The sequence below is a fragment of the Rhizophagus irregularis genome, chromosome 21 (genome assembly GCF_026210795.1).
Source record: "Rhizophagus irregularis chromosome 21, complete sequence".
In the NCBI taxonomy this organism is placed as follows: domain Eukaryota; kingdom Fungi; phylum Glomeromycota; class Glomeromycetes; order Glomerales; family Glomeraceae; genus Rhizophagus; species Rhizophagus irregularis.
In genome coordinates this window covers 2,012,462-2,031,400 of record NC_089449.1, presented here as the reverse complement: position 1 = coordinate 2,031,400, position 18,939 = coordinate 2,012,462, and the positions used below count along the sequence as shown (strand labels likewise).

The 18,939-nt window shown below is 31.7% G+C and overlaps 5 protein-coding genes across 5 annotated transcripts; 2 read left to right on the top strand and 3 right to left on the bottom strand.

Annotated features, from left to right (window-relative positions):
• Positions 1–4,617: 4,617 nt before the first annotated feature.
• On the bottom strand, positions 4,618–7,400 carry OCT59_013886 (uncharacterized protein; the record flags this gene model as incomplete). The annotated part of the gene is made up of 2 exons (XM_066141814.1): positions 4,618–4,942; positions 5,020–7,400. The coding sequence occupies 2 exons, from the start codon at positions 7,398–7,400 to the stop codon at positions 4,618–4,620; spliced, it is 2,706 nt and encodes a 901-aa protein (XP_066001908.1).
• An 83-nt stretch (positions 7,401–7,483) lies between these two features.
• OCT59_013885 (uncharacterized protein) lies at positions 7,484–7,999 on the bottom strand (the record flags this gene model as incomplete). The annotated part of the gene is made up of 1 exon (XM_066141813.1): positions 7,484–7,999. One exon carries the CDS (start codon positions 7,997–7,999, stop codon positions 7,484–7,486), a length of 516 nt encoding a protein of 171 aa, XP_066001907.1.
• A 420-nt stretch (positions 8,000–8,419) lies between these two features.
• OCT59_013884 (uncharacterized protein) lies at positions 8,420–9,803 on the bottom strand (the record flags this gene model as incomplete). The annotated part of the gene is made up of 4 exons (XM_066141812.1): positions 8,420–8,595; positions 8,661–9,125; positions 9,340–9,510; positions 9,602–9,803. The coding sequence occupies 4 exons, from the start codon at positions 9,801–9,803 to the stop codon at positions 8,420–8,422; spliced, it is 1,014 nt and encodes a 337-aa protein (XP_066001906.1).
• A 311-nt stretch (positions 9,804–10,114) lies between these two features.
• OCT59_013883 (uncharacterized protein) lies at positions 10,115–10,926 on the top strand (the record flags this gene model as incomplete). The annotated part of the gene is made up of 3 exons (XM_066141811.1): positions 10,115–10,192; positions 10,355–10,463; positions 10,625–10,926. 3 exons carry the CDS (start codon positions 10,115–10,117, stop codon positions 10,924–10,926), a joined length of 489 nt encoding a protein of 162 aa, XP_066001905.1.
• Positions 10,927–17,799: 6,873 nt separating this feature from the next.
• On the top strand, positions 17,800–18,298 carry OCT59_013882 (uncharacterized protein; the record flags this gene model as incomplete). Its single annotated transcript, XM_066141809.1, has 2 exons — positions 17,800–17,875; positions 17,928–18,298. The coding sequence occupies 2 exons, from the start codon at positions 17,800–17,802 to the stop codon at positions 18,296–18,298; spliced, it is 447 nt and encodes a 148-aa protein (XP_066001904.1).
• Positions 18,299–18,939: the final 641 nt, after the last annotated feature.

The window sequence follows — 18,939 nt, the reverse complement described above, 5'->3', positions numbered from 1 at the left end:
TAGTTTTGGCAGAATTTCGCTTTTCGGCGAAACGCCATCTTGCCTAAACCCCTAGGTTTCAGCAAGCAACCTTACACGTGACAGGAAATCACTTTTTTCACTCGCGTCAAATTGCAAATACTTTCGCATACATATTTGATAATTATTTCGCAATATCTATAATCTTGTAATCCATTGATAAATTTGTTCAATTATTAAATCTTTTATTAAAACTTTTGCAATGTCTAATTTTAATATGGTAAGGAAATAATGTCAAACCTAATGCTCACTGATCGAAATCAAAACTTTCGACTGTTAAGAGCTTTCGGCATAAATTTTGCCGATTGGTCATGTGATTCGTCACATTTTTTGACCAATGGTAAAAATCAGTAAAATCAATCACAAATCGACTGATACTGATTGTTAAACGAAACCTCGTTCAGTCTTTTGGTGAAAAATCGACTTATACTGATTGTTATACGAAAAATGATTACTTGAGATCGTTCAGTAAAATTTTGCCGATTGGTCATATAAATCGACACATTTTTGCCAAATGGAAAAAATCAAAAAAATATGTTTTTTTTTAATTCGAATTTATACTTGTTTACATTGTTTATATTCAGTGCATAATCATTAACGAAAAATTTTAATTGTAAAAATGAATTTCAACTCGTCTTTCGTCAAGAAATTATAATAAAAATACTACAAAAGAATCTTTATTTGGAAATTTCGTAAAAATTTTGTAAAAATGAAATTTCGTCTAATAAACGTGTCTCTCGACAAGTAATTATGAAATTTTTTTTTTTTAAAAAAAATAATAATAATTCGGCCGATTTTTACTAAAAACACTTAATTATTAACGAATTTGGAGTTTGCGATTAATTGGATTAATCGCCAAATATTCAATAGCATTACTCCGAGTAGAAATTCAATATTTTGATGGTATAAATCGACAAAGGATATTATGTATAGGAATAATACAATCGCAGCTTTCATCATAAAATTCAGATTTCCACAACTTGACGTCTTCATCATCAATATGAAAATAATATCGACTTTCACTCATACTAGCTGGTCGATACCAACGAATATATGCCAAATTATATTCCATTTGTCCATTTGGCAAGTCGACTGTATGTTTGAAGAAGTATTGAATTTGTCCAGGATAACTGTCGACTTCCCCATCACTAGTTATAAATTTGGCTAGGACATACAAGCTTTTTGTATGTCAAACTGACATTGCGAAGCCAAATACTTCAGAACCAATTCGGCATCTTCCAAATTGATTTATCTTTACTCGAATTGTTATAGAATCTTGGATAATTTCATCTGCTGGTTGTACATTTCGATATAAGAAGCATTATAAAAAGCAACCATCAGTTCGAGCATTGATTCGGTCATTATTGCTTCGGAACTAGGCTTCAGCATTTCTCCAGAAAACAGCTCGCATCCAGTAATAGTCGATTCCTGTATGTTTTTAGCATCCAATATTGAACCAGTTGTGGGTTGATCTTCAAGCAATTCTAAACCTTTCGTTTAAATGTCAGAACTAATGATATCTCCAATTCGATTATCATTCATTATCCGACGCATTATTTCCAGTTCAATTTGTCTATTACTTGTTGGCAACGAGCCTTAAAAATTATTAAAAATAAGACTAACAATGTAAACATCCGAATAAAGTAAAAAAAGTAAAAAAAAAGAATATCTTACCGAGTATTCCATTCATACGCTTAAATGAAAAACACTAAAATGCATATAATGGACCAAAATCATTTGAACAATCACACAAATGGAGCGAAAGGTGAAGATTAGGCGTAATTTTTACTCTTCCATAGTGTACTTCAATAAGCTTAATTATTTTAATTAACCTCTCATGAGCTTCTTTCATTAATTCAATTTCTAAAATTCGGCTTACTAAAATAGAACAAACTCTAACGAAATGTGTCAAGATTTTTCAATCTTTTAACGGTAAATGTTCCCACAATGAGGTAGTTGCATAGATCATAAAGAAAATTCGCCACTGATCGGCTGTATAGTTTAAAAACCCTTCTCCGCGCTCAATATTTCCGGGAATTCGTCCCAAATCAGCTGGTATTTTGAATTGATTTATTTTTTCTTGAATCTTCTTTAGATCGTTCGGGGTTAAAACACCCTTGTCGATCCAAATCCTCTTCATTATCCACCTCGCAATTCCTAAGAATAAGCAGTGCATTGCACTGGTTAGAATAATCCATTTCGTCCAGATTTCAAATTGACGAATGTTGGACGAAAGTTGATCTAACTTTGGCCGATCGTTGCCAAAAAAATCGTCAAAATTATTATGGACGATTTGCACAGTTCGCCTGCCACTTGGCAATCACAAATCGGCAAAAATTCGTTATTATCAGCAAAATTCGGAAACAAAACTATTCGTCAAACTTTTAGTTATAAAATGTACACAAATCGATCTCGAAACACATTTACGAAAGATTACTAATTTATTTCTTTTGAAATGCCAGATTTAGTTTATTCATAATAATAATAACCGATTTTATTCAATAATAAATCAAAACAATTAATTATATATTTATTTTAATAAAATTTATTAAATTTATTACCAAAAAGCAGTCAATAATAAGAAATTAATATTTCGCAATAAATCTATCATAAAATGATAAAATTAATCAATCATTATGTTCGGTTTGAGTATTATCATCAGTTTGTGACTGCAATTCACGATTTTCAGCCGGAGTATCAGGACCAGAAAAATCCGTATCGACGGGCGTATTTTGAGTTTTGTATGCCCATTCTGGAGCATTTTTAGGGTGTCGTGAGGTAATACAATAGCTTTCGTCATCATAGTTTCTCCCTCTCGTTAATTGCGCCGTCTGTAGAGAAAATACGTGAGTATCCAAGACGTTTCGGAGAAAATTGATAAGCTGTAAAGTCATAAAGTCATTAAAATAAATAAAATTAGTTGATGTTTTTAATAAAATACGATAAAAAAAAGATTATTATACCTCATCGGAACGCCAACTAAGGTTATAAACGATAATTTTTCTTTTACCATCCGGTTGTTCTTTATCCGTTTCTGAGTCTTCAGGTGAATGGTAGCGAGTATCTTTCAGAATGTTTAGGACCTCTGTCTTATCATAATCCTTTACTCGATCATTATTACGTTTAAAAAGGGAAATAGCACCCTTGACTCTACGCGATTTTTTCTGAAATATAACGAATGTTTAGTATCAATTTCGAAATGACAGTAAAAAGACAGATTCTACCTCGCTCAATCTGTTGTTTTTATGCAGTCTTCTGTTATCTTTATCAATTACACCTTGCTCAACATATAAAAGTCGTGCTCTACGATGCTTGTGTAAGGCAGCTAACCAATCGTTTATCTGCTTATACGAAGGACTAAATCGAGGCTTCATGGAAACAATCAATCGTGGTATTAATTGTCGTAAAATGTCCGCGTTTGTCTCGTTTGTAAATTTTTCGTCGTATCTTAACGTTAATTCGGGAGGCATCGTTTTTAATATTACCTTCATTTCAGTCTATAATAATTTATAAAAGATTCGTAAGAAGGATATTCAAATCGTGTAAAATGCAAAATCTGTCAATCTCTAACGAACTCTAGCATTTTCTTCGTCAGTTTCAGAATCGTCATCTGATTGATCAATTTTACGTCTCGCGACTTTTCTTTTTTTGCCAGGTCTATTATCGTTGTCGTTACTTTCACTTTCCGACGATTCGACATCGGCATCATCTTGGCTCGATATTTGTGATTTGAGATTATTAATCTCGGCTCGAAGAACTTCATTTTCGTGATTGATATACTTATTATGGGAATGTAATTTGATATAATCTTGCCGAAGTTCATTTAATTCGCCTTTAATTTCTTTTAACTCTCTATAATAATCATGTATTTTTCAGAAAGATTTTCCGAATTTTTCGGAAAACTACACGATTTTTTGTTGGTTGATTTTCCCAGTGAGAATAGTGGCTTGAAGGTGGCTACTAGTTTATGTAAAATACCACCGTACCGCGTCAATAATAACACTAACAACTTCGCAGTTCTATTGTAGATTTTGAAAGGATTTCTTACTTTTCTTAGGTAGATTCATAATGGTACTCTTTTCTTTAACGAAAATTAATATATTTTATTTTACTATTTTTTTTTTAGAAAAAGGTTTATTGTGAATGTCTGAGGTTTTCCTTTAGTTTCTTCCGTTAAAATTGACAATTTTTTTTCTTTATTCTTTAGAAATATTGGCTGTCTATTTCTTCCTTAAACACAGATTTTAGATTTTGTATTTTTAGTAATATAGTAAATATTTTTTGTTAAAGAAACATATTGGTGGCATGTTTGGGAAATTACCGTTATTTTCATATACAATATTTCATACAATAAATTTATATTTATCTGGGGTATCTGGGGTCTTAACGTGGATTCTTCTAATAGCTAGTAATATTAGTTGTTTTAGCGGCTGTTGTATTTAATGCATGTACCTTCCATTATTTAGTACGTTGTTAAATTTAATAAAACACAGCCAACCTGAACATCCTCGGGTGATCAAAAAATTTTATTTATCAAAACTTTTATATTTGTTCTTGCCTTTATATTCTTATTACCTTCATTGACAAGCCCCTTTGTCTTTATTTATCACTATTACTATTTTTTTCTCGTTTTTCCAGCTCTAAATTAATCCATTTAATAATTGCAGTTAATGTTTTATCACATTTGGGAATATCAACATTATTGAGTATACGAGAAACCATTGATTGATTAAATCCAATTTGGACAGTTGAGATTTCCCTTATTTCACGAGCTATTCTGGATTGGCTTGGAGCATCAAGACCTTTTCGGTATTCCATTACAGTTTTAAAATCATTAATAATATTGATTTCTTCTTTTGAAAATACTTTTTTCTTTTTTGGCTGCCATTGTTCGTATAAATCATTACTTGTTTTATGAATTTTGCTAAATTAAAAAATACATATTAATTATTGTATGATTGTAATTATCGTGGTATAAACAAATCCAAATAAAGTGATTACCTATTTCGCATCAATGTCTCCGCAATGAGATTTTGAGTTGATTTTAGTGTTTGAGTTCTCACATAAAGATATTGATCAATTGGTAAATTTTTTTTACCTATATCTAAATTTTTAACAATATGATTTTCAACCTCTACTGTTGCGGTAGTTCTCCTTGTTCTATTTTTTATTGCAGGCACCAAATTACTCCATAAAACTATAGTTTTCCACCATACTTTATCCAAATAGTTTATTAAATTTAAACTATAAAATGGATTTTTAATACTATCAAATGGAGATAACTGTGCATCAACCGTGATGCCCAATTGCGGAACTAAAAGCCTAAAATTTTTGTTTTCATCGCATAAAATTTTTAACAAAATATTATTATCCAATCTATAGGTCCACAAATTCTCTTGTTCTTGATTTAATAGGTTGGAAATACACATTGGATTATTATAAATATTCTCTCCTATACTACTACTTAAATCAAAGCAATCTGAATCCATGTGTATTAATAAATCTGGTATAACAGTTACATCAAAATTTTCAGTTAATATTTTTCTTCCAGCTAATTTTATATCTTTGTTTATTAATTTCAAATATTTTTGATTCATAACCCATTCCCATTTTTCAATTTCTTTTTCGGCATCCAGAATATTTTCTTTTACTCTAACGGCATTCCAAATTCGCATAGCAAATTTTGATATAATTTCTCGGTCATAGCCTGATTCAATCATGAATTTTTTAGATCTAACATGATGGCGTATAGCTCTAATAGCATGACCAAAGCACCAACCAATTAGCACCTTCGAATTATCAAATTCTTCTTTATTTATTATAGTATTCATGATTCTAGTAATATATTGATCTACACTTTCATTATTATACACTTCTAATATAGCCACTAGTAAGTTTCGTGCACAATCTGTATTAATTAAAAAAGGTACTGAATTGGAATTAAACAATTCTAATTCCTTTTGTCTATATATGTGTAGATATCTTTGAAGGTTCTTTGAAGATAAATCATTTGTTACTAACTCAAATACATCTACTGGCGGTGCATCTGAAGAATTTTCATTTGATGGCATCGTGAAAAAAGCATTTAAAATTCTTTTGTTGTTCGAATTATTTAATGGTGTAAGATATTGAGGTACAGGTTTTACTAATTGACCTGTATAATCCAAAAAAATTCCAGGATTATTATTTACATTATAATGATAATATGTGATTCCTGCTTCATTAAATATCATGACTGATAAAGGTTGTGTTTGAATTGGTTCTTGAATAAAACCCCATAATCGACGTTTGTTAACTAAATCAGCTCCATTAATCTTAATATAATCATCCTTTTCTTTGCCATTTATATCTCCTATGGCTGCATGTAACCGTTCACATAAATTGTAACCCGATTCATTTTTTTCTTTTTCAGAATAAATTGTTCGAGCTGAATGAGCTGATGGTATACCTTGACGATTGCCAGTATAACGAACTTCATTTTTAACGTTTGATAGTATTTTTTTTCTCATCTGTCGGGGGGATTTAAATTCTACTGATCTCGATAATACTTGTCTAGCATATCCTCGACATTGACCAAAAATTTTTCCATCTAAATGTCTACATTGCCTTTTATTTGTTGAATATATTACATTAATTTTAACAAACTCTTTTGATTGAATTAAATCAATATTATTAATGATTATTCTGAATAATGTTTGATTTTTTTTATCACATCCTCCACAATAGCAGTATTTAATCAAATTTTTATTTGTTTCAGATGTTTTTAGAACAGAAATTGAAATTTGTGGTGGAAACTCAGACTGTCCTTTAAGTAATTCAACTAAATAATAATTACTAATTTGCCAAGGCCTCCAATGATAATTACAGTTTTCAATATTATATATAAATAAAGATGACGCTTTTTCTTGTGATATTGTAAATTGAAAATCCTTAGCCTCCGGATAAATTAAATAACCATCTAATTTATCAATATTGGGAATATATTTATTGTCAACGCCCATAAATAATCCAATTATATTATTTTGAACTTCGTCATAATTTTCATTTTCTGTAATTATATTATTATTAGATTCTAATTCATCTGTAATTATATTATTATTATTATTAAATTCTACTTCATCTGTAATTATATTATTATTATTATTAGATTCTACTTCATCAACTGCTAAATTAATATAATTGTCCTGAAAAGATGATGATAGTAGATCTTTAGGAATAGTTTTTTCCAAAAATTGTGGTAAATTTGAATCGTAATATGATGATTTTTTCTTAAATACCGGTACAAAATGATTAGATTTACCGCTATTTTGAAAACTTGTTGCAGAAAGAGAACTCCACATAATAATACATGGCGGATAGTAATGTGGATTTTGTCTTGGCATTATAACACAATTATAAATCCGATTCATAAATTCACTTCCAGTATTTGGAAAAAGAGATTCTACTGGTCTATGCAATACTGATGCTAAACCAAAAACGCAACCATTGAACACCAAGAATGTGGCTTGCACATTAATTTTAATTCAGCAATGTATTCCTGAGTTTTTTTAAACATATCAACTTTTTCCATATTTGTATTTAACGCTTCATCTCGATAAAGTACATCTTGTTCAAAAATTTTTTGTTGCAAATAATAATCTGCATTAGCCATTAATTCAATCATTACAGCTAAACGTAATTGTATATGATTTTCTTCATGCCCATAGACAATCAATGAGGCGCTATTAAAAAAGCAATTTCCATCTGCGGTAGATCTAATACAAACATAATCTGCATATTTTTCAGGAATTAGTTTCATTGCCTCATCATCTCTTCTATTGTAATCCCACTCTTCATAAATTGTTCTAAAATTAGTCGGTAATAAAATGTTATTAAGATCAAATTGATTACCATATGTAATGATATCATTAAGCGTAATATTATTTCCACAAAAAAAATCAAAAATATCGTACAAAACGTTTTTTGCTGTAGTTGAGTTCATTTTTGTTTATAAAAATTTTGTAAACACGTAAAAAGTATGTTGAAAACGTGGAAAAAATTATGTAAAAAGATGTTTTTATATTTTGCTGTGACAAAAAGACAAGATAAAAGATGTTTCTTTGTTTTATTAGGTAAAACGAGTAAAAAAGTTTTTTTTTTATTGGTGAAAAAGCGAAGAAATAAAGTGTCTATCTATATAAAAAGAAGTAAGAGTTATATTTTTATGGTAATAGAACATTTAAAATTTAGTAATAAATCCTTTTACAGTAATAGAACATTTAAAGTTTAGTGATAAATCCTTTTACAGTAATTAAACATTCGTGTTCCTTAAGTTTATGGCATAAACGAAAGCATATATATTAATGCATTAGTTAATATTGTCACATTTTTGTACGCAGTAAATAATATTCCATATGAACATCTATGTATAAGCCACCTTCAAGCCACTATTCTCACTGGGAAAATCAACCAACAAAAAATCATGTAGTTTTCCGAAAAATTCGGAAAATCTTTCTGAAAAATACATGATTATCTCTCTATAGACCTCGCACATTCTGCCTTGTAAATAAACATGCTCGTCATGGAGCCGACTATGTTCTAAATAACGTAAAATATTTGATAAAAATTCGTTAAGTACATTAAAATGTGTCACAGTTCATTACCTCTCTTCAACTTTTCATAATCACTATTATTGTATCTATACGCCAATGATTCTGATGGTTCAACGGAACTCGAAGAAAAATCATATGGTAAAAACTCTCGTGATAAGGAATCCCTGTGCGGCATTTGAGATAAAGACAATTTTCGTGGTTTAATAGTTCTGGTATGTTCAAAAGAACTTTTTGGAAAATGCGCACTGGCCATTTCTTTATCGGTATGGGATTCTTCCAGATCTTGACTTGTTTTTGACTTTTGACAAGATTCCATTAGAACTTGACTTATATCAAGGACAAATGGATCTCGATAATTTTTTTGGTAAACTTGGCCAGTAGCAGGAGTAGTTGACGTTTTTTCACGAGCCACTTCGACGATTTCTACTTCATCGGACAGTTCGTCTCTATTTGCTGCGGATTTTTCGTATTGATTCGTTTCTGTATTAATAAATTTTTTTGATATAGTAAGTACACCTTTGAATAACGGAACGGAATAACGCAAAACAATCAATATATCGACTTTTTTTGGGGGGTAGAAGTTTGTCCGGTATTAGGAGTAGTTGAAGTTTGTCCACGATCCACTTCGACGATTTCTTTATCGGATGGTTTATTTTTTGCTGCGGATTTTTCGTATTGATTCGTTTCTGTATTAATAAATTTTTTTTGATATAGTAAGTATATATGATACACCTTTGAATAACGGAACAGAATAACGCAAAACAATCAATATATCGACTTTTTTTGGGGGTAGAAGTTTGTCCGGTATTAGGAGTAGTTGAAGTCATTCCACGATCCACTTCGACGATTTCTTCATCAGGTGTTTTATTTTTTGCTGCGGATTTTTCGTATTGATTCGTTTCTGTATTAATTAATTTTTTTGGTATAGTAAGTATAAATGATACACCTTTGAATAACGGAACGGAATAACGTAAAACAATCAATATATCAACTTTTTTTTGGGGTAGAAGTTTGTCCGGTATTAGGAGTAGTTGAAGTTTGTCCGGTATTAGGAGTAGTTGAAGTTTGTCCGGTACTAGGAGTAGTTGAAGTTTGTCCGGTATTAGGAGTAGTTGAAGTTCGGTCCCAGTTCACTTTCTTAGATGCTTTGTGAAGTTTTCTTTTATTTGACGATTTTTTCTTGTTTCGGCTCATTTCTATATATCAATAAATTTTCTTACGGTTAAAATAGGAAATTGCAAATCAAAAGTAATTATATATCATATGGTCGAAAGTTACAAATTACCAGTTATTATGAAAATGAAATAAAATTATCTTAAATTTCAATGAGATGAGAAGAAAAGAGAAAGAGAACGTACGAGTTAATGATCAGACGAGTTTTTATAGAATTTATAAGTTTATTATTAAGCTTTTGACAAACTTTCACAAGCTGATTTGATAAATAAAAGTTTATTTATCGTGTCTTCCGAACCGAAATGATCATCAATTTTAATTTTTCAACAAAAATGATTTATCAAGTACAATATACTTTGCAAATTTTAGTCGATTTAATTTATCGAATTGATATCAAAATATTTGATTTAGTACGACCGCAGTTAAATCAATTAATTAATTAAAAATGATTTATCGAGTACAATATACTTTTGCAAATTTTAACCGATTTAATTTATCGAATTGATATCAAAATATTCAATTTAGTACGACCGCAGTTAAATTAATTAATTAATTAAAAATGATTTATCAAGTACAATATACTTTTGCAAATTTTAGTCGATTTAATTTATCGAATTGATATCAAAATATTCGATTTAGTACGATCGCAGTTAAATCAATTAATTAAAAATGATTTATCAAGTACAATATATTTTTGCAAATTTTAACCAATTTAATTTATCGAATTGATATCAAAATATTCGATTTAGTACGACCGCAGTTAAATTAATTAATTAATCGAATTGACGTTAAATTTTTACAAATTGTAGTAAAGTTTTAAACGATTATTTGATTTATTGAAGCGATTAACTTCAAAACTCGTCAATTGAAAATAACAAGAAGGAGATCGGTTTCAAGCATTCTTGGCAATCAAAAAAAAAATGAACGTAGACGTTCGTTCCAAAAACCTCGCAAAAGGAAGAAAGTTCCTTGTTATTGCAATAATTGTAATGGAAAATTGGTATTGGAACGAACAAAGCTTTTACACGAGACAGGAGGTGAAACGAATGATTCGAATGAAGACGAATCAAGTGAGGACGAAGCTCTTTCAATAATTCAAGAAACTAGTGAACAAGACATTACCGAAAATATTGAATTACCTTAAGTAAATGTTGACGTTCATCAGACTTCGACATCAGGGTCGGATTTCGGGGGATACACCGAAAGTCAAAGGTTACAAATAGAGCTCCACACGGGTCGGGTCGGGTTGGGTAATTTGTCTGACCCGAACTGAAAAATTTTTATCAGGTCGGGTTGGGTCGGGTAACCTGCTCTGACCCGACCTGACCCGTCTGACCTGAAAGTATTCAGGTCATTTTTCTATAAAATAATATGAAAAAACGCCGTTTTGGCGATTTTTTTCATAAAAGAAGTGAAAAAAAATGCCAAAACGGCATTTTTCCATAAGATAAATGAAAAAATGCCGCTTTGGCGATGTTTTCATAAAAGAAGTGAAAAAAATGCCGCTTTGCGATTTTTTCATAAGAAAGCCGAAAAAATGCGTTTGGCTTTTTTTAAGATTTTTCCATTAAATAATAGCGAAAAAATGCCGTTTTGGCGATTTTTTTTATAAAAGAAGTGGGAAAAAATGCCGTTTCGGCATTTTTCCATAAAATAATATGAAAAAAGCCGCTTTGGCGATTTTTTTATAAAAGTGAAAAAAAATGCCAAAACGGCATTTTTCCATAAAATAATATGAAAAAACGCCGTTTTGGCGATTTTTTTTCATAAAAGAAGTGAAAAAAAATGCCGAAACGGCATTTTTCCATAAAATAAAATGAAAAAACGCCATTTTGGCAATTTTTTTCATAAAAGAAGTGAAAAAAATGCCGAAACGGCATTTTTCCATAAAATAAAATGAAAAACGCCATTTCGGCGTATTTGTTTATAAAAAACAATGCCGAAACGGCATTTTTTTCATAAGGTAACATGAAAAAACGCCGTTTCAGAGTAGAAACATTTTTTTTGAGCTAAAGTATTCGGGTTAACAGGTCAATCGGGTCGGGTCAAACCTGTAACCCGACCTGATACCGGGTCACGAATTTGACAACCTGACCTGAATATTTCAGTCAACCCGACGGGTCACTCGAATTGACCCTTACCCGTGCGGAGCTCTAGTTACAAATACCCGGGGACATAGATGTTAATTATTCTTTTTTACCTCGGAGGCGTGTAAGATATACAAGCCATCCTATGCCTCAATCAACAAGTTTGAATATCGAATCGGACGTATATAATACTAGCGAACAAAACACTGAAATGTCTTTGGGTAGCGAATCAAATAATGAATCTTACAACGAAATTTTTGAAGATTATTCACCTCCTCCGTATCAAGCCAACATGGATGCCGAAGAAAATCCGATCGACGATAAATTTTCATGGATTTTATTGTGGATAATGAACTACCGTATAACATACAATATCCCAGAAACGGCAACCGAATCTTTAATAAAGTTCATGAAAATAGTTCTAAACGAAATCGGTGGTGAAAATTTTAGAACTTTTCCAGATTCTCTTTACCTAGCGAAAAAAGTACTTGGCCTAAAAGACTGATTTCAGAGATTTGTTCCATGTACAAAATGCCACAAACTCTATAATAAACAGGATGTAGAAAACTTTTGTCAAAACGAGAGTTTATCGGTTATGAAATGCCACTATATCGAGTTCCCAAACTCGTCTCACCGAGGTACACGCACTTGCGACACACCTTTATTACGACAAATCGATGTTTCAAGAGTTCAAGCCGAATCAATATACCCATTTGCTGGATTTCGACAACAACTTTCTGATATGTTTTGTTGACCTGAATTTGAGAAATCCCTCTGACATTGGGCAAATCGATCAAATTCGGATAATATTTTATCCGATATTTATGATGGACGAATATGGAAAGAATTCAAAGATACAAACAACGATGATTCGTTAAATTTTTTCTGAAATAAGGTTGCCGACTTGCATCTTGGCCTCATGTTGAATGTTGACTGGTTTCAGCCATTCGATGGAACTAATCATAGTACCGGAGCCATTTATGCAGTTATCTGTAATTTGCCGCATAACATACGATTTAAGCGAGAAAACTTGCTGCTCCTTGGAATGCTACCAGGTCCGAACGAAGTGAGTCTACATAAAATTAATCATTACCTGCACCAATCGTTAATGAGCTGACATCACTCTGGGAAGGGATTATTCTAAATCGAACATACGAGCATCAGTTAGGAAAAAAAATTTGTGCTGCGTTGATAATGGTATCGTGCGATATACCCGCTGCGAGAAAAATTTGTGGGCACGTTTCTGCATTGGTTTCTTGCCACCGATGCCAGAAAAAGGCAAATTATGAAAATCATCAGCATAATTTTGCTGGAATGGGAGATATGGAGGATTGGTTTGTTGCCAGGGATTCAAACGAACATCTCCAAAACGCACTTGGCTGGCGACGGTGTAATTCGGACGCATCAAGAAAGAGATTCGTTAAACAGACTGGAGTAAGATGGTCAGAACTACTTCGCTTGCCTTATTTCGACCCAATTCGTTTCACTATCGTTGATCCAATGCACTATCTATTTTTAGGCATTGCAAAATGGATTGTGAAGCGAATTTGGGTCGATCAGGGAATCTTAACTTCAAGTATGCTCAATGAAGTTCAAAAACAAATGAATCGATTTCAAGTTCCGGTCGATTTGGGTCGAATTCCTGGCAAAATCGACTGCAGGGAAGGATTTTCTAACTTCACTGCTGACCAGTGGTGAAATTTTTTCACAATTTATGCCACAGTATCGCTTTGGGACCATCTCTCAGCTAAAGATAGAAAAATTCTGACTCATTTTGTCAGAATTTGTTCGATATTGGTAAGTCAGATTATAGAATCCGACATGTTGCAGGAAGCCCATAGACGACTTGTTAAAATAATAAAGCTCATTGAGGTACAATACGGCAGGAATAAAATTACGCTGAATCTACATCTCTCGCTTTATTTGTCCGAATGTTGTCATGATTTCAGCCCATTGTATGCGTTCTGGTGTTTTTCATTCGAACGCATGAATGGAATACTCGGTAAGATACACTGGCCTTTATTATTATTATTATTATTATTATTATTATTATTATTATTATTATTATTATTATTATTATTATTATTGGTTTTAAATTTTCTTTTAAATACAACCCTTAGGATCATTACCGAACAGTAACAGAAAAATTGAACCAGAACTAATGCGTCGATTAATGAATGATAACCGAATCAGAGATATCATTACTTCTAGCGTTCAGATGAAAGGTCTTGAATTACTCGAAAATCATCCTACCGTTGGATCACTATCAGAAAATGACCAATTCGCTTCAGATGAAATGGAAAGGTTTTGGCTAAATTCAAAAAATATCCAGGAATCTACTGTTACTGGATGCGAAGCGTTTCCTGGTGAAATGTTAAGACCTACTTCCGAAAATGTAGTATTATCACAATTGATGCTCGATTTAATGATCGATTATTATATTGCTACATATGAAATGTATAATTTCCGAAAACCATCTGATGCTATAGAGCAAGATGCGATAACTATTCGTGTAAAAATGGATAAATTTGGGAGATGTCGTATTGGATCTGAGGTGTTTGGCTCCGCGTTGTCATTTCGACACATAAAAAGTTCATATGTATTAGCCAAATTCATAACGACTGATGGAGAAGTCGATCGTTATCCTGGACAAGTCCAGTATTATTTCAAGCATGAAATTGACTTGCCAAATGGACCTACTGAGCATTATTTGGCTTTTATTAGGTGGTACCGACCAGCAAACACAGCAAATATTCGGTATCATTTTAGTATTGATGATACCGAAGAAACGGAAACATGCAATGTTGAATTATGGAAAACAGATTTTTTTCCTGAAAGTAGGGATTGTATTATTCCAGTACACAACATTCTTTGCCGATTTGTGCCCGCTAAATATAAAATTTCTTCTAACCGCAATGCAACTGAATATTTAGTGATAAATCCATTAAATCGCAAGTTTCACATTCGGTAATTTACTAAAAGCTACAGAATTTTTCTTTACAATAATTGTTTAACGAATTTTATGGAATTGGTTATTTAATAATAAATAATACGAATAAATTGATTTACAATAAAATTTGACGAATCTTTAACTTCAGTGTTTTCTTATTTTACTTATATGTCATTATTATTTATTGATATTAATCAAAATTAATTAAAAAATCGGTTAAAAATCGTCAAAAAAGTTTTAAGTCGATCGTTGTTATTAATAAAAATCGATAAAAAAGAAGTATTGGTCGATTTATGGTTTTTTTTTATGTTACAGCTCAACCAAAAATCGACCAAAAATCGACCAGTTGATTTATGCCGAAATTTTTCCGAATTTTGTAATTAGCCGAATGTGTGACGAATTACGTGATGACGATGACGAACTTTTGACGAAAGGTATTAATGCTGAAAGAAATGATTTCGACCAGTGTTGGATCTACAATAATAAAACGAATTGGGTCAAAGTACGGCAATCGAAGTAACTCCGACCACCTAACCCCTTTTTCACTAACGAAATTCTTTCTTGAATTGGTGGAATTGCAACTTCGCCATGCAAGAGCATTCCGACGATGTTCGGTCGAATCGCGAGTAATGAACCAATTCTCCATATCCTCCATACCTGCAAAATTATGTTGGTGGTCTTCATAATTTGCTCGTTTCATACACCGATGGCAAGAAACCAAAGCTGAAATATGCCCGCATATTTTCTGAGCAGCAGGGATATCGCACGAAATTAGTACTAAAGCTGCACGAATATTTTTCCCGTTTTGGCAACTTAAATGTTCGATTTAAAGTTATTACTTTCCATAGTAACTACAATTCATTGACAATAAAGCGATATAATGATTAATCTTGTGCAAGCTTACTTCATTCAGTCCTGGTAGTAGACCGAGAACCAGCAAATTTTCGCGCTTGAACCGAATGTCACGGGGTAAATTACAGATAGCCGCGTAAATTACCCCGATACTATAAAATGTACCATCGTAGGGCTGGAACCAATCAAGGTTTATCATTAGTCCTAAATGTGAATCGGCTACTTCTGGTCGGAAAAATTTGGCTGAATTTTCATCGTCAGTTTCTCTGAATGTTTTCCAGATTTGACCGTCATATATATCGGTCGGTATGTTATCGAATTGTCGACGATTTGACCGTGTCGAAATGCTTAGTTCAAAGTGAGGCCGACGATATAGAGCTTCCAATTGTTGATGAATCGGTACAAATGGATGGATTAATTCTGGCTTTTTAACCTCTCTCAGCCAAGACCGTTTGACACGATTTCGTCCTTCGAGACGCAGAATTTGGAAATTCGACGTGACTGCATCTTATGATACTGATACTGTCATTTTTTTGAATTTCGTCCATGTCTGTCTTATTATATAATTTATGACATTTCGGACATAGCACGAAACTATGGAAACGATCTTTCAGGCCAAGTTGAATTCTTGCCAGATATAGAGAGTCAGGAAAGCTATCGTAAATATCTCCACCGATTTCTTTTAACACTATTTTCATGAATTTTAGTTGAGATTCGGTCGCTGTTTCAGGGAGATTGAACTTTTTTCGAAAGGTCATTATCCACAATAAAATCCATGAAAATTTATCATCTATTGTCGTTTTTTCTTCCTCTTGATATGACTTAAAATCTGGCGGTGAATAATTTTCAAAAGTATCGGCAAAAGTTCCATCATCTGACTCATTGCCATCAGAAGAAGAAGTATCAGTATGTTGTTCATAATCAGAATTGCTCAAATCTTCTGTTTTTGAATGTTCGAGCATAATTTGTAGGCGATTTGCGTAGCTTCTTGTACGGCTTCGAGGTAAAAAAATATATTCGTTTTCGTTGTATTCTGGAGTTGTCGAATTATCTTTTTCATTTAATGAAATTGTTGTCGAATCTTCTTCAAAAGGAGTTATTACCGAAATTTCTTCATTTAATGGAGATATCAAAATATCTTCATTTATCGGATTTTCTTCTAACGAAGTTATTGTCGAATCCTCTTCTTGATTAATTAGTAACAATGAAGCCAAACCACTATTAAGATTCGAGTCAGTTGTGTTTTCCGCCGCTTCGTGAAGCATTTTAGTTCGGGTTACAACCAGTTTTCCATTACATTTGTCACAATAACAAGGGACTTTGGTTCTTTTTTTGCTAAACCTTCTAGAAGATAGTCAGTTTGCTATTTTTTCCGAACCCATAATTTGATTAATCGATCTTCTTCTCGTCATGTTTTATAAAATTTGATAAAGAATCGGTTATAATTAATATGTACTTTAAAATTTAACGAAATTTTGACAAATGAAGTCAATTTTTCTCTTGAAAATTAAAATTTTATGAAATTTTTTTTTAATTTGAAAATTTCGGTTAAAATTGATCCGTTAGCAATTGATTTAATAAAAGTTTAATTTCGAGATTTTGATTTAGTCGATTTAATTAAATTTTCAATCATAAGAAATTTTTTTAATTTGAAAATTTCGGTTAAATTGATCCGTTAGCAATTGATTTAATAAAAGTTTAATTTCGAGATTTTGATTTAGTCGATTTAATTAAATTTTCAATCATGAGAAATTTTTTTAATTAATTTGAATATTTCGGTTAAATTGATCCTTTAGTAATTGATTTAATAAAAGTTTAATTTCGATTAGACTTTTTTTAACGATTAATTAACTTATAAATCAAATTTCAGTTTTTATTTTTATCAAATAAACTTTTTTTCAGGAAAGCTTATTTTGAATTTATAAAGCTCCATCAATCAAATTTTTTTCGCAAAAATAATTTTATTTTTTCGATAAACAATTCTCGTAATTTTTATAAAATCTGCAATACATTTTTATATTGATCAACTTTTATATAAATCGAACAATATTTTTCGTCATTTTGAAAGAAAGTTCTACTTTATTTACTAATTTTACTATTCTTCTGTTTATTAAAATCTCTATAAAGAATGAAACGATCTGGAAAAAAAAAGTGTCGAAAAAAGTCGTCAAGAGTCTCACAAACAAACTTCTTCACAGGAATTTGTAAGTTCTGATTCTCCCAAACAAACGTCGATATCGAAACAACAATCCGCAGCTTCCAGTTCCGATTCTACCAAAACTCAAAAACAAGCGTCGAAACAACAATCCGCAGCTTCCGGTTCCGGTACTACCAAAACTCAAAAACAAACGTCGATACAGGAATCCGCAGCTTCCGGTTCCGTTTCTACCAAAACTCAAAAACAAACGTTGATACAGAAATCCGCAGCTTCCGGTTCCAGTTCTACCAAAACTCAAAAACAAGCATCGAAACAGGAATCCGCAGCTTCCGGTTCCGGTACTACCAAAACTCAAAAACAAGCGTCGAAACAACAATCCGCAGCTTCCAGTTCCGGTACTACCAAAACTCAAAAACAAACGTCGATACAAGAATCCGCAACTTCTGGTTCCAGTTCTACCAAAACTTAAAAACAAACGTCGATACCAGAAGCTTCGGAAGATAATGGGCCATTTCGCTTAGTGGTACCATCCAGCTTGTACTCGCAACAAAGCAGGATGGTACTACCGATTCGTAATGTAACCGTACATAGGGAATTAACGCCCATTACACGCACAGCCGAACCATATAGGAGCAATATACATAGGGAATTAACGCCCATTACACACACCACCGAACTGTATAGGAGCAATGTACGCACCGCCGAACCAGGACTCGAACATTATATATATAACTCAGATCTAAAGTCAAAAATTTTAATATAACTTTATACACTTAATTTTATTAAAAGCTTTATACAAAATCATCATATAAGTTCAAATTTTACTACAAATTATACAATTTCAAATCTGAGTTTATATAAAACAAAAATTATTTTATTTATTAATTTTATGTAACTATTATTTCACTAATGATTTATCAATTCAAAAATTCATAATTTAAGAAAAATTTTAAAAAAACTTACTTGTCATTATTCAAAAATTAGTACTGTTGTGAAAAATACAAATGTTTCCACAAGTATTATACTAATAATTACGAAAATTTAAATCTAGGTAGTTTCGACCCTGCTGAACAACTTTCAATTAATAAAGATAGTCGATTTCATTTGATA